Raw genomic sequence first — 15,925 nt, 5'->3', positions numbered from 1 at the left:
TGATCAACAATGGTGACTTTGTATAAGTGGAAATGGCCATATGGTTACGTCAATCAACCATGGGCAAATGAGAGCCATACTTTTTGAGAGTGCTTTACCTTGATTATGTTGGTGTATATATTGGAAATGTCTCCGATGCTGTGCATCCATTTTAAATATTCCCACGGTCCGTCATTTTGGCAAGTGACAATATACACGGAAGACACTTGAAGAGCTGTTTCTGTAAAAGACTTGAGCACATCATGTGAAGTCACGTTTTCTGGAAACATATATTTCCAGGTTTCTTTCGTTTACAGAGACTGCCCTTGTAATTTGCAAATTGTCTATTAAGGTTGTTGCCATGATAACAGTCACGGGTCAACTGCCTCCCCCCCCTCTCTCTCTCTCTCTCTCTCTCTCTCTCTCTCTCTCTCTCTCTCTCTCTCTCTCTCTCTCTCTCCTCGAAACAAATTTATATCCATCAGTGGTTTTGCGAGTCGGCTAATTTGAATGTTACCTAGCGTTAATCGATCCAATCGATTGACAAAGATGAACAAGATGATAAAAATAGTTCCACAAAGATAAAATGGAAATATGAACGTAAACTGACTCCCCCTGGCCCCATTGACTTTTCTTTATATGTGTATTGCAAGGTTTGGTTTTTGGTCGTTTGGAGGTTTTTGTTGGTTTTTCGTTTAATTTGTTTTGTTTTGGTTTTTTGAAAAGCCTGCACACAAGTACTCCTTTATTGACTACATCACCCTTGCTTGTGCCGTGGGCTTCTGCAAACTTGTTAAATCAATTGGACGCATAGTAGATTTCAGCCAACTCTGTCGCGCTGATCACGTTTGTGATGTAATCACCGCGGGACGAAACTATGCCTTGGTGTGAAGCATATTTTCTACGTAACAGCGCTCGTAAAATAGCTATATCTACATTCGGCATTCTAGGCTCTTTCTTGGCTACTCAGTGTGGCCCACTCCTCGAAAAATTTTAAGGTCACGTCAGCTGGGTGAAAAATTAAATATCAAAAATGCACCGCTCAACCTTCTGCAGATGATATTAACGATTTAAGTATCACATGCTGTACAATTCTGAACGGGGAATTTCCTAGTTGTCATCTTACTGCGAGTAGGAATGATTAGCTATTGCATCAAATGTCACTGTAATTTGTTGTTCTCTTGTTGGAGGTTGATCTTGGGGACTCAAAAAAACCGACGATAAAACAACAAATGGTGTCACTGTATCAATTTTTGTAAGAAACCATGAGGATAAGTAACAAACCTTTTTTTTCGGCGAAAGAAATAAACGGTTCATATGAACACGATATTTGAGACACCAATTCAGTATCTGGTGTTTATTGTTAAGCGACTATATAAAATAAGGTTATTCACAAAATACGGGCATTTATGTCCGAGTACATCGTACAGCGGAGATATTGTCACATCTCACACGATACCGAACCGTATGGTTTACGAGGACATAAATACAGGCATTTTATAAATAACCTTATTATTATACACCTTTTTTGTCGAATTTTACAAGAAAAGTCGAAAGCACGGCGTTTTCCATGCACACTGAACGTAGTTCAGCGCGTCCGCTGAGCATCAACGCCGTAGCTGAACAAAAATTCAGTGTTCACTGCACGTGAATAAATTGTGTTTCAGCAGGAACATTTCACATACATTCAAAGTTTTTGGACTGGGCAGCAGCTCAATGCATGACTCAATGACGGTCACATTTCTACTTTTGAAAAAATAGCGAATTTTGTCCTTTTTACTAGAGTTTACATATCACTGTTGTCGTGTCAAAGGTCAAATCATACGTCCAATAACACTCAAAGTTATTGGACTACGCGTCAAAGTTATTGCAGGGACTTACCGTACGATGAACCTCCATAGGTTACAGACGCAGGTGTATAATACGCTATTGGATGATCGTCATCGACTTTAATTTTTGCTCAAATTTTCTTCGCTGTCAAAAAGATTTCAATTTTTTTATGATGTACAATCCTACCATTAGATTTAGGGACTGTAACTTGCAAAATGTTACTCTCTGTCACTGGCAGGGTCGTATGGCGCATTGTGTAAAGAAAAGCCACGATAGAATCGAATGCACGGTCTTTGCCGACACAGACGGTAGGTCACAGCTTTGTGTCTGAAGGCGCTTAGTACAAGGCTCTCTGAGCGCTCTGTGATTTTTTACTCTGTGTACACACATGCGATATTTGATTGTGCTTTCTGGCCAGCTGCAATTAGAACTAATGGACGCGCAAGACAATAGCGCTGGGTATCCAAACATTTTATTGGGAAACCAACATTTGCACTACTGGTCGACAATGCAACCTGTGTTAAGCTTCTTGAAGCATCTACGCTCTGCTCATTCTGCTGTGTAAATTTCATTCGGATGTCCAAGAACAAGTACGTTTACTTTGAAAGGCACGTTATTTGTGAAGGTACAATGGACCATTTACGTATTACCATTAAAAAAATTGTGAGATCCTTTGTTTCCACGGCCAGGAATTTCAAGTCGGCGTGTGAATTTCTGTCAAAATATATACACTAAGTCACTTTCTAAAATTAAACTCTGAAAAGGACGGTATACACTCAATGTTTGATCACAAAGAAGTCTGACCCATGAAAAAACAAACACTTTCTGCAAAATTTGAGCCGTACTACGGATTGATATGTAGATGGTGTTGCTAATGGATTGCGGTTGTTTTTTGCGCAAAATATTATATGACGGTTTGCGCATGTCCATAGGAATAGGCATGACGGTCGTGATTAGGATCATGGTGAGCAACCACTGTTCCTGGACTAACTGCTTATGCTAATCGCAGGCTTGCTAGAATGATGGCACGTACCAATAATGTCTAGGTCCAACTATCGAGACCAGTGCTTTTCGTACATTCGGTTGTTGTTTGTTTTTATGCTTTGGGTTGCTTGTTTGTTTGTTTGTTTGCTTATTAACTCACCAGAAGAAACTACCAGAAGATCCACTCATTCCTATATGGGATGTAGTATCTATCTAACCTTGTTGTGGTTTACATAGGCGAGTAACCTCTTGAATTTACAGGTAAACTGCACTATGGGATAGTGCGTTTGTTTGTTTATAGTCTGAGAGTACTTGTTTGCTCGCATAAATAACACAGTCCCTCCACGAGAGGGGCTGTGTATAAATGCACCTCTACAATTCCGGCGTCTTATGCTGTCTGCACTTCTGTGCCTATCTGACCATCGGATTTATCTCAACGACCTGACTGTCACAGGGTCGGTCTGTCTCTATAGTATTTTTCCGTTGTATGCTGAGTGTAGAGTTTGGCAACGATATATTATCTCTTTTTTGCAAGAGATCGAGGGGCTCTTGGCTGTTTGCAACTTGAAAGATTCTTCATTCAGCCATAGACCCTAATATGGTTTAACTACCGTGTACTGAAAAAAAAAGTTGACTTCCGCGTCCAAGAATGACTTCCATTCCAGTACAGAAAAGAAATGTGACACATCCATACCAAGCAGCCTTCTCAAGTGCGCATGCGCAAGCCCTTGTTCGGAAGTAAAACTTTCTTTTCATCACCGATGATTGACCAAATCCATATCAGAACGTTCAGCTGATTAGAGAGTGGAGACAGGTTATGCAGGAGGTGCGACGCAAGACACTGGTATATGAACGTAATTATTTGGAGAGAGCACCCTCTACGGCGATATACAGAACTGTGACAACAGTGGACCACGGGGACCAACACATTTCCGTATGAGTGTATTGAGAGCGACACCGTATAGCTACGACAGATGGTAAGTTCATTAATTTGTGAAAACCACGAGCAGGTTAAAATTCGGTAGACGTCAAAACTTCTTAAAGCACATGCTCCTCTGCAAAAGCAAAAAGAAATATCGGTGGATTTTGGTTGATCACGTGTCTATATAATCCGACAAGAACGCTTTGGTCCAGGCTTGTATAGTAGACACAGTATTTTATGATGTTCTGCCTTCGAACGTCTTTAAATTATTCATGAATCACAAAAATGACCTCTTTTTTCTTCTCAGGTCGCTGACTTTGGTCGGAAGTTGAACAATTGGCTTCTCGAGAATTGAAATCCGTCGTGGGAACTTGTAAGAGGGCGTTATCACTGTCAAGTGGCCCAACGTCAGTATTTGCCTCCGGCAACATATCAAGCTGTTTGAGTTCAATTTCGCTCGTATGGCTTGGCGGTGGGGACTTTTCTCCGTCGGCGGATACCTGTGACGAAGTACAGGAGTCACTTTTGCGTTCCTGCGACGATTTCTGCCTCGGCCTCGCTCCTGCCTCCTCATAAGCAACCTCGGTTTGAGTTTTACTCTCGCCGTCGACGTGGCCGGCGCTCTTTTCGCAGCCGTTGTCCTCGGACTGGTCCCCTTGCAAAGAGGTACAATTCGTCCTGACCGTTTCGGCAGCGTCGTCGTCGTCGTCTTCCATGCTCACGGAGTGTTCGTTGACGGCGGTGTAGCTCTGTGTAGGAGCCATCGGCTTGGAGCGGAGTTTCCGGCAGGACTTAATGTTGATGGCCATGAAACCGACGAACAGCGCCACGAAGATGAACAGCATGATGGCGACGGTCACCATGGCAACGATTTCTAAGCCGTTCGAGTACATGACAACAATCGGAACTGGGTATGTCTTCGTCGTGCCATCTGGAGAGAAAACCAAACAAAATAAATTGTACAAAAATTGGTATAGGGAGGCAAAACTTTTCTAGGACGCACCTGGAACATGCATATGGAGATTGTAGACAGCCGTTTGTGTCGTTTTTTTTTGCCTTTTGACCTTTATGCAACTTGAACATGAGCCGACAACCTTAGTACAACGACCAGCAATGATAAGCTTTGAGCGCCCACGCCATCCATTTAAAGTTACAAAGCAATCACGTTTTCCCGTAATTGATAATTGACCGCATCATGAGCCTGGGTACTCATTATTTTAACATAAAAAGTCACGTGACATCATAATCGATTATGATTAAAGAAGCCGTAACTTGTTATGGTAGATTGTAGGCTGGAAAGGACCCGATTTAGATGAACGCTCATTGCACGAACAACTGTAGAACTAGAGTTTAATCCCCACTTACTGCAATTCTAAAAAGCTAAATTCACAGACACGCAGGCAGCGCCTGTCTAATTTAAATCTAAAAATAAACGTTGTCCGGGTTCATTTGTTCGCACAAAGAGCCAATACATTTAAAGTAATGTGCGCGTCGAAATTGAAAGAATTGAATTTTCGACTAAACTTTACTCAAGAAAACTTTAAACCATCTCCTTTCGGAATCAAGAATAAAAATCTGCCGTCACCGTGCAAAATTTGGTACTAAAGCGACAAAGTTGTCAATATTTACCGACACATGAAATTCAAAATGGCAGCCACGGCTGTGTCAACTCTGTGGAGAAAATGAGCAGTTCGATTTTCACATAAAAATGAGACCGCCGCCGTAAAGGCTTTTTTTTAATTAGAGGATTAAAAAAATTGCTGACTATAATAGGAATCAGGTAACCTTTTTCAGCCTGGGTACTAGCCAAATCTGATTGCTATCTTGGCTATACACCACAGAAGTTCAGTGAGAAATATTGTTGACAAGCGTCTCTTAACATATATAGGTGTATGCAAATTTTTGGTGACCTGGTAAAGTATTATCATTAAGAATATCTGAGAGTAATTTTGTTCCAGCTATTGGCATGACGTCGACAGCATTGAGTCTACGTCAACAAGATTATTTTTGACGTAAAAGTACAATTATTTTTGTTTCAATAATGGTGTATTTGTTCAAGTGAAATATACCCTATGGATGCATCCTATGATTGTGTCACATTAATGTCATGGATATGGGGTTTTTTCCACGCGATGTAACGACAACAACCATGAAATCCATGGAAGCAAAGATATGGTAAAAAGCCAAAAAGAAATATTCTTTTTGTCCTAAGGATTATGCTAAAACGATATTAAGATGCGATTTTCTGTTTTTCACCATAAAATTTGTCTCAAACACATGGTTATTAGATCAACTTGTTGAGCGATAAAGCTTATAAGAAAACCTAACCCTTTATTAACCCTTCTACGCATATGCCTGCCTACTGCTGTTGACATGATTGACGGCTACCCTGCATGAAGTCTTATGACACTATAATCCGATTACGCCTGATTTCGGATGATCAAAACTAAATACGGCAGATGGGTAGTAAAGTATACACCTCACACCTCGCACAAAATGAAATGGAACAAAATGGCACTCTTGGTTTGAGATGCTAACAAAAAAGAAATACATCACCGACAAGATGATTCAACGCATGCTGTTGTCAATCGTTGCTTGCAAACTCGTTGTGGTTGAGTGAATTTCCAATACACTACATAATTATTCTCCCTTACAAATTGCAACATACTACATATCTTCGTAATGCGCGGGGACTTTGAGTACAAGTGAGTATACCTGCCAGAGTGCGGACTACCATGTGCCATTTGCATCTTAATTGGGTTATTCCAGTGAAGAAATAAACACGACTTACATACGTTCTTCTTGCAAACGAACGACCGCAGACTGCCACAGGCGCGCTTGTACCAAAGGCCGTCTGTGAGACACTTTACCATACACGAATGCAGCGTGTAGTCTTCGTAAGGATCGTAGGACCACCTATTCTTGTGCAGAATGAATGAATGAAAAAAAAAAGACAGGGTGTTCGTGAATCTGTATCAACGGTTCGTGGTTTACATAACGATGGAAGCGTCAAGATAATCCTGTTTGCCCCGTAAATAATCCATTGAGGTTGAGAATTACCTAGTTGTGCAAAGTATCGGCTCTAGTTCCATTGATTTGCATGTAGGATTGCATGGAAATACCATTTTAATGTTATAATTTTCTCATATCTTTCTCAAGAGACTTTGTAAGGGAAAAATAATTCGAAAAGAAATTGATAAACATCTTTGTCACAATGTTTATTTTCAGCGTGAATGTCAAGTTAATTAATTTCCTTCCTACTTTTTTTCTTTCTTCAAAAGCCATGCGGAAATATTGATTCATCGTTATCATCCTCGTTAACGGAAGTATCATTTTGTATCCCATTACTTCAAATTTGTCAGTTTGTTTGAAAACCATTTATACGATGAACCCGTAGGAAATCCATGGCAACACAATCCCCGGGTTTTTATTTTGAAAGCTGGAATTTGTGATGAACTGCATAAAATCATACGCCATGGTGCCGTTCACCGAGATATACAGATATATCTCAAAAAGCTAATTGGGAACACTGATGTTTCTCGTTGCACTTCTCATCTACGCAAGTCTACGGACAAAACAATGCGATTGAAAAGGAAAATGACAATATTGGTTTATGAACTTCTCAATCTGAACTACAACTTGTCAAATCACAAGTTTTGCGCCATAGCATTATCAGTCGGAAAGACTTTAGAATAATAATAAGGTCTAAGTTGAACAAACTGTTTCCTGCTGACATTTTTTCCTTCAAAGTGATTGTCTTAATAAACATAACTTTAACAGATTGACAGAAGTTTATTAACATATCTCTTACGCTGTGTATGAGGTGTTTAAGCCATTAATCCAGAGTTCCTCTCTGGACGGTGTTGAATAATCCTCCATTCCAATCCACACGCACGAATCTCCCGTAGCCAGGTCTGCAAACTCATCTGTAAAGAAAAATACAGGACAGCCTAACCTGAAGTTACTGATTTTTTCCTTGTTCCTCCTATTACTGATAACTTCCAGACGAGTTCAAGTTGACTCCATTCTCGTATCTCTAAAATCAAACCCTCGCTCGCTCATTAGGCATAAGTAAAGTGATGAAACAATTTATCGTAGATTATCAGTCTTATTGAGTATTTTATATTTCTCGAGAACATTTATCCATATCTGGGTAAAGACTCCAGTCAACCATATGCAAAACTTGGTGTACATGCGACACAAAAATTAGTTCTTAAATATTGCACTAACGTTGCCGAAAACAACCAGACACATAGGAAGAAAAAATAATTGCCCTTTTACGACCACATTGGATTGCATGGCAAAACATCTCAACGGCGCTGATAAGAAATGCCCTTATCTGAAGAGCTGAAACTGTTTTGGCAATGTCTTTTCAAACATTGCGCTCAGTGAAGAGGCGCGCGCAATGCGTACGAATAAGTTGGGCTTTGAGATTGGATATTCCGAGTATTGTCCTTATTCAAGCGCATGCTTATTGTGTAAAAGTTGTATTCACACGTCCGCCTACCTGGACCTTTGAACGAGAACGTGTCAGATGTATATGAATTACTTAGATCACCTTATGTAAACAATGTGGTGAATAAAAAGGTTGAAAATCGAAGAAAAAACAACACAGAATGGGTAGATCCATTTCTCCGGGTGTAATGAACTGACAATAATAAAAGACGTGATGAGAGACCACACTTGATCTTATATCAACCTTTAAAGAAATCTATTCAGACATTTCAGGAACGAACGAAAACTGATAAGAGTTGAACAATGTGCGATAGCGAACATTATCGTTGTACATTCATAACGTACATAATACTATTTTAGTCACAATGCTTCATATCAGCCTCGAGGGTTTATATATTAGTAACGGTTACCGATATTTAATTATATCCAAAACAAGGGACTTTGTGCCAGAGGGCAGGCAAAGATTTGCCCTAGGTCGGGAGGGTACATGTTTTATTGTATGTCTCTCTTTTGCATTGCTGTCACTCCAAATTTCTGGATTTTCGTGCAAATAACAATCGTATGCTTTGTTTCCATGTTAAACAAAGGTTTGTTAAAAACTAGAGCAATTATCATCATCGATGGGCACATTTTTATAGTTAAATCACTCAGTCTGTTTGTTATCGACTTTTTTATGAATAATTTTCTAAAAACCGGGTTTTGTATGTAAAACACTTATGCACTTTGACCATTTTTACATCTGGATGTTGATTATAGTAGCGGGCACTTTCAGTCAAATGAAGATTTTATTACATGCCTCGATGTGAGTGCGAATCAGTGCATTGATGTGAATAGGAACACCCCGGGATCGAGTTAGCAAGCAGTGTGAACGATGCACGGACCGGTTTCCATAGTTACCGGTCCAGTGAAGCCAGCGATGTCAAGGTAGACGCTTAACGCTACAAGTAAAATATCCATGCGCGCATTAATATTGCTATTTGGCTTTCGTTAAAATCTGTTTGATGCTGGTGGATAATATATAATGCGACCCGCTCCGTCATCAGCAAGTCATTGAATCATATGGCACGTGCGATGTTTGATATATTAGGCACTTAAAAACTATAGACGTTCCGATTCCCGGTATCCTATTCCACCACATTATAAAAGTTCAAAGTGCCTAAGATTAATGCTGTATAGTTTGGAGTAACACGACTGAAAATAAATTCGATAAAGTCTATACCTTACAAAAGAGAGCATTACGTGTACTTTTTGATTTGCCTTTTGATTTCCCGTCAGCAGACCTGTTTACTCGATATAATGTTATGTCAATTAGACAGAGAAAGATAGATAGAGTGGCAACAGGTATTGTTTAAGGCGTGAAGCGGTTACGTAACCCATCCATGTTCGCCTCGCCTCAGGTTGCTCTCGCCTCTCTTTTCCGAAGAGTGCCGACCATGAATCCTTCGGTAGTTTTCGGATTTTCGCCAATTGTTAAGCGAAAGTATGTTCGGCAAAGTTTGTGTTGTTGTTGTCGTGTGGTGCTGAGCGGAATTGACGTGCTGGCGAAAACGGGAGTGTTTTGAGCTTCAGGAAAACGAGTTTTACCGTTTTAAAATTCCTCTCATATTTTTATGAATATATAATGAGTGTGTTTGAACCAAATTTGAAAGTCTTTAATCTAAACTGTCTGGTTTTACTCAATGGTTTACGGTCAGTCGTACCCTCTTTTACACGTGCGTCAAGGAAGGACATGTTTATGAAACTGCTGCCGTGTTATGTTTGGATTGGCGTGAAGCAGTGTTTCTGGCCTGAGAGCTCACAAAGTAACTATGGTTGCTACGCGACTGGCAGTACGATGCCATCTCGTCGTATTTTCGCATAATCTCGTGTAATCATCAACCACAAACAAAGCCTCCAAAAAGGTTAACACCTTTGGAGCTCATTTAATATGAAAAGCCATAGTCTACCGAGATGACCATGGAACAAAAGGCATGCAAGTGTTGCTACTCTGTCTATGTTACTCTGTGAATTAGACAGAGAATCTTTTACTTTTTAGCAGTCTCCATGTACAAATGCGTTACAAATAACGCTCCTTATTATCTCAGTAAAGTATTTCTTCCCCAAAGCCATGTTAACAATCAGACACGCTGAGCTTTCCAACAGAAATTTTATGAATCACAAAGTCAGTTAAATGTAGGCAACTGATATTTTCATTATCGAGCAAAAGTTTGGAACTCATTACCCGCAGAAATGAAATCCACAAGAAACATAATAAGGTTTAAAATTCTATTAAAATAGTGTGTTCAGAGAAATATTCCATTATAATTATTTTTCTTTCAGGTACATTTAATAGTCACTGTCAGAAATATGTGGAATTTGGAAGAATCTTATATGCATTGTCTCTTTATTGCTTTCTTCCGTGGTTCATTTCAATTTACTTGGTATCTATTTCATATAATGTAAGTTTTGTAAGCCTTTGTATACTGTAAGTATCGTGAGCCCAAAAGAATATTACTTACTTGAAGTAATAAAATCGATCTTCTTTCATTTTATGAAAAATGATACCAAATGATGGACCCTGTATAAGAGCTTTGAAAGACGTTGGATAGGACATGTCCGATACTAGTAGATACTCGAGACACGATGAAATGACAGAAGGTGAAAATGACTCACTAGCGGAACTTAACACTGGATAGTTAGATGATGTCAATTACATTGCAAACACGTACCACTTGGCGTATCAGCTTTTGCGCCAAGTTCGGCAAAGGGCTTCTGACGTCACGTTCCTGCGATCTGCTTTCAATGACGCACTGATGGGGGGACGGGACCTTTAGGCGCAGAGATCGCGGGACGCTCAAAGCGATGGAAATTTAATGTTGGTGTGCCACACAAGTCAAAACAACATGAACATTACAAGATGCACTGCTAATTAAATGAATGTATATATAAGAGTCAATAAGAAAAAAAAACGATTGATGAACATGCTTGCACGAAGACAGAGCCCTTTTAAAACTCGTGGGACAGGAAAAGCCCTTTTAAAAATCGTGACGGCTACGCCTCTGAGAATAATCATAGACATTAGTTTCTGTACTGTCTATTGAGGAATACAAACCTTCAATAAAGACGTCTTCAATTTCGTCTTCTATGGTCAGTAGATTGGCCGCGTCGTAGGTGCACATCACCTGAGCGTCCTGCCACGATTTCGGTTTTGTGTAGTGAAACTTGTAGCATGACTTTCGTAGTTTGTGCCAGCCGTCGGGACAATTTTTACCGACGGCTTCATGAAAACAAACAAAAAAAAACAAATAAAGAATGACATAAGATTATACATTTGTGACTATTAGCCATCATCCCTTGCTGTTTTGGGGGTTTATTCATCAAACGTGAAATTTTAAAGGATATCATCATAGTCACTGTCTAGCAACTACATCGCCATTATAACATGCGCCAAAAGAACCATAACCCCTGTCAGTATGATGATGTGGTCCAACATAAAATAGCACCGAGAAGGATTCAATGGAGTGCGCATGCGTATAATTTCGAAGTTGGACTCAGCTACCAAAGCGAATCTGCGGGTGATACACTTGATGATCGTGTCCGGCAGTCGCCATGCGATATCTTAACGGCGGTCCCAACTTTAGGGTTAGGAACTGTCTATACATAGGTAGATTTGGGCTCTTCGTCTGAGGAATTTCCAAAACTGTACTCACTGAAAACGCTGTAGGCGATGGTAAAGCCGTATTTTTGGCCGTCGAATGGCTCCAGTCCACCGCCTTGGTATTCAACGTACAGCGAATCAGAGCTGCTGGTAACCGATTCAGGGTTCTCAAGGCCGCACCACTCCACTATCAATGACGATGAACTGTTTTCACCTGTAAAGGTTAAAAATGTTATGTTCGCTTTCTGCAACTTCGCACATCTCTGAACATTTTAAGTTGATGGGCTTGATTGCAAACAAGCATACTACGTGACAAGCAAAAAATGCATAACAGACAATCGAGCTTAGTAAAATAATACTTTTTGTTGCGTTCATTGGATTAAGGACATAGAAAACTGCTAGATTGTATTTTGCTGAGACAATTGCATTTCAAAAAATGAGAGGTTCAGACATTCTGGGGCAGTCACTCTGATAGGAATGGATACAGGATTACGCATAAAGCCTTCATTATGAATTTTTGTTCTATATCCCAGTACTCGGAAGGAAGAGATCAGATGTATTTCAATCATGAAATTAAATTTTAAATATGATACGTCTCACAGAAAATAATCTTGATATTTCCACTAAAGTTGGCAACACTGTTTTCATTTCATCACCGACAGAGTGAATCTTGCCGTCGTTTTTTTTTTTTTGTTTTTTTTTTTTGTTTGTTTGTTTTTTTTTTTTGGAACACCAGGAAATTGTAATTACCTAAACAGAAGTGAGCATGCGCGACGACGCTTGGTGTTAACGCGCGCGATAGAAATCAAGATCGAAAAGCAGGCCGATGAATAACGTGAAAGATGCTATTTATTTTCAATAGGAAATTGAGTAGAGACATTTGTCACAATAACTTGTATTCTCCATTATTTTGCTTTTAATTTTCAAGGCGAGGCAGTTTTTGTCAACGGAGCACATTTCCCATGATGCATGATTATATACATGTACACATGCATGTTATGGCAATTGATAGAAATGTGTGCAGCATACAGGATCACATGCTATTTAGATTCGGTCTCGGAAATTCAATTAGCCGACCATTGGGGTCCCTCGAGTACGGGAACACGAGATAAATTAAGGGTTAAAAAGGAGGTCTACAAGGCATTGCGAACCAATATTATACCTAGGGGTGTTTTTAGAACGTGCATGCCATTTGATGATAACAATGCCAGACCAAACATCAAAACGTCTGTCTATTTTATTCGTTCTAAATTGTTCAGAGAGACAAAATTGACATGTATAAGTTGAAATTATTCAAACAAATTTTCAATTTAGTTAAGGTAGAATGCGACTCTCAAACTTTTTCCAATTTTTCTCTGATCATCACTCATGGGGATTCATTTAAAAGCTCTGTGTAAGAAAAAATTGACCGTCGTAGCTTTTTTAAAAATCTACTTTTTTCTTTATAGAGTTAACACAGGAATGGCGGCCATTTTGAATATCAAATATCGGTACTTTATTTCTCTGGAACCAAAATTTATACGGTGACCCCCGCTTTTTGTTCTTGATTTTGAAACAGAATGGTTGAGATATTCCATGAGGAAAGTTTGAGCAAAAGTCCAAGTCTTTCGTTTTCAAAACGCATACTACCTGAAGATGTAATCTCAGATGAAAGACGACGTAATCAATCGAACCGTGCAGGCGACATCTCCGATGGCGCAAGTTACAACATGGAACTACGTAAACAGACTGTATTTGTGTCAGATCAGATTAGTTAACACCAAGGGCGTGAGGAATGAACAATAAGCGTGTTGTATGATGGGAATAATTATCACATCGAAAAAAATAGGTTTCAGGTTGTGACATACCGTCGTAAACTCTGACGTAATCCAGGCAGTCTGCATTCGGCTTCCGCTGGGTAAGTGTTGAGAACCGGATGGCCAGGGACACTCTATCGGTGCGTCTGTTGGGCGCCTTTACAAGCCATGCGCAGTTCATGTTTACGTTGCTGCGATGCGGGAAATTCGGCGATTTGAATACCCCACCTGTGTCGTAACTAACCTGATATTCAGCGGCAGCTCCTGCACACTGGCCTGTGAGAGATATGTCGACATTTACTGAGATTAAAATCGGCATCAATCTGTGTGTATCGGGAACGAGGTGAACGCACACGTGTCTGTCATCAGGGAACTGTAACAGAACAGCACTTTATGCGTGATAAAATCGCAAGGGACGCCCGTGGGCACTGCGTTAAGACGATCAAGTCACCAATTCATAATTTACGGTGTGGGATTCAGAAAGCCACGCTTAAGTAAAGTGGAAGATGAGCAATGAGAAATGATGAAAAATTACCATATTTTTCAAAACATATACACCCAAGAGAGGAATAAGCATTACGAAGCGCCCTCTAAAAATTGCATAACTGAGATAAATCGTCCGGTCCGCTCTGCTTGGCTAAGTCGGTGAAGTACAATTTGCCTAACTACCCCCCCCCCCCTCCCAAGAATAAAATGAAACGAGCACTGTACATTTTTGGAATAGAAAAGCAGATTATCTATACAAAGTTCAGTTGTTTTAATTCAAAACGGCCCTTTCAAACAGTGAAAAAAATAATTTTCGATTTTCACAAATGCTTGCTACCATGCAACGTTGAGCAAAACGTGTGGCAGTGTACTGAAAACTTGTTTATCGTGACAGAAAAAAAAGGGAGTTAAAATCCGCCTTTTTGCTGGAGCTCAGTGGATGTTCTCGGAACGTGGAATGGCCAACTCATATCCAAACTGCGCTCCCAGTGCAGTCTTAATTCCAAATTGCGCTCTCTACCTGCACATAAAATCATTTTCTAGAAGCAATATAATCAAAATTGAAGTGGCATTACACCTGAATCATTAACGATCATCCCTCCCCGAGACATTAAACTCCGCCTACGAAATTTACACAGTCATCTTGAGTCCATTTACTTTTTCCTTGGCTATTTCAAATGCGATTTGTTTCTCTTGGCTCAGCTACAAAATTGATTAAAGCCAAGACTCTGCTAGGCCGCCCACACAGAAACGAAAGAGCAAGGTGCACACGATACGAATCGAAATCCACGAAAAAGTTATTAGCTGAGGTTGTTGAACCTGCGCAGATCATCTTAAATCCCTACAACACGCACATCGTCTTTTTAACAAATTAAGTGCCTTATTTTAGAAGGCGCCTTAAACCTTTTCTCAAACATTCAACCATACTATTACTAAATGGAGAATAAATAATCAGGGGTAACTGTAGAAATTTCGGTACATGATTATAGAAATATACTTCCCAACTGTTACGGACATTTGAAATTCAAAATGGCAGCCATCCCTGTATTAACTGTGTGGGAAAGATGAAATTTTCGATTTTCACAAGACTGTGAGACGGCGAAAACTTCCTGACCCCAAGAGCTTCAAAATGAATGAGTCGTAGATAAACGGTTTTGAGTCCGAATATCTGTCCCTGAGACGCATTCTAGTTTCACCAAATAACGCTGCAAACATAAACCTTCACAAACCATTGAAGATCTCTGGACTGTACAGAAAGTAACCTAAGTGTGCCTACGCTGTTTTCTGTGTGATGGTTATTGCACATGTGCGGCGCGTATATGCTCGATATTATGAATAACGATGAAACTGTTGAAAAAAGAAACAAAACAAAAAAAAAACAGAGTTTAAATCGGGCCTTCTTTGGTTTCCATGCCGCGAATTAAATTACCCGACGGGTATGGCATTGTAGATTCTCTAACGATTTCCTCAGGCTGTGCACGTGCGTGTTGCAAATTTTTTTGTTTAATTTGCTCTGAGGGTTCCTCGCGCAAAAAAATTTAGTAATCAGTGATGTCTGTAATAGTGCATATTTGCCCCTTTTTCTCGAAGAATCAGTTGATATAGCATTGTCTGAAGATTTGGGATAGAAAGAAAGGAATTACATTATCAAAGTTGTTTTTTCTTTGGGGGGTGGTAAAAGGGAAAAAGCCGATAATATGATCGCATGTAATAACAGCGTTTGTAGTGGCACCATCCTGATAGCATGTTTTCAGTGGCGAATCCCAGCTGAACACGCAGAGAAAAAGCGTTCCCCCGGGATAAAGGATCGGTTTAAGAAAACTTTTGAGTAATCTT

The 15,925-nt window shown here is 39.8% G+C and overlaps 1 protein-coding gene across 2 annotated transcripts in view; it reads right to left on the bottom strand.

The window, feature by feature from the left end:
* Positions 1–2,264: 2,264 nt before the first annotated feature.
* LOC139147528 (uncharacterized) overlaps positions 2,265–15,925 on the bottom strand; it is a 29,460-nt gene continuing 15,799 nt past the window's right edge. The window contains exons 4-9 of one of the 2 annotated variants that reach the window (XM_070718642.1): positions 13,655–13,879; positions 11,860–12,021; positions 11,262–11,426; positions 7,527–7,641; positions 6,507–6,631; positions 2,265–4,646 (exon numbers count right to left, since the gene is read on the bottom strand). In XM_070718642.1, coding sequence (XP_070574743.1) covers positions 3,982–4,646; positions 6,507–6,631; positions 7,527–7,641; positions 11,262–11,426; positions 11,860–12,021; positions 13,655–13,879 — 1,457 coding nt within the window. In that variant the 3' untranslated portion in view covers positions 2,265–3,981. The remainder of the gene's footprint in view (positions 4,647–6,506; positions 6,632–7,526; positions 7,642–11,261; positions 11,427–11,859; positions 12,022–13,654; positions 13,880–15,925) is intronic. The other variant, XM_070718643.1, reaches the window with a different exon arrangement.

Source organism: Ptychodera flava, chromosome 13 (genome assembly GCF_041260155.1).
Source record: "Ptychodera flava strain L36383 chromosome 13, AS_Pfla_20210202, whole genome shotgun sequence".
In the NCBI taxonomy this organism is placed as follows: Eukaryota; Metazoa; Hemichordata; class Enteropneusta; family Ptychoderidae; genus Ptychodera; species Ptychodera flava.
The sequence above is the reverse complement of the archived record's forward strand: the minus strand, read 5'-3'. Positions and strand labels throughout refer to the sequence as shown.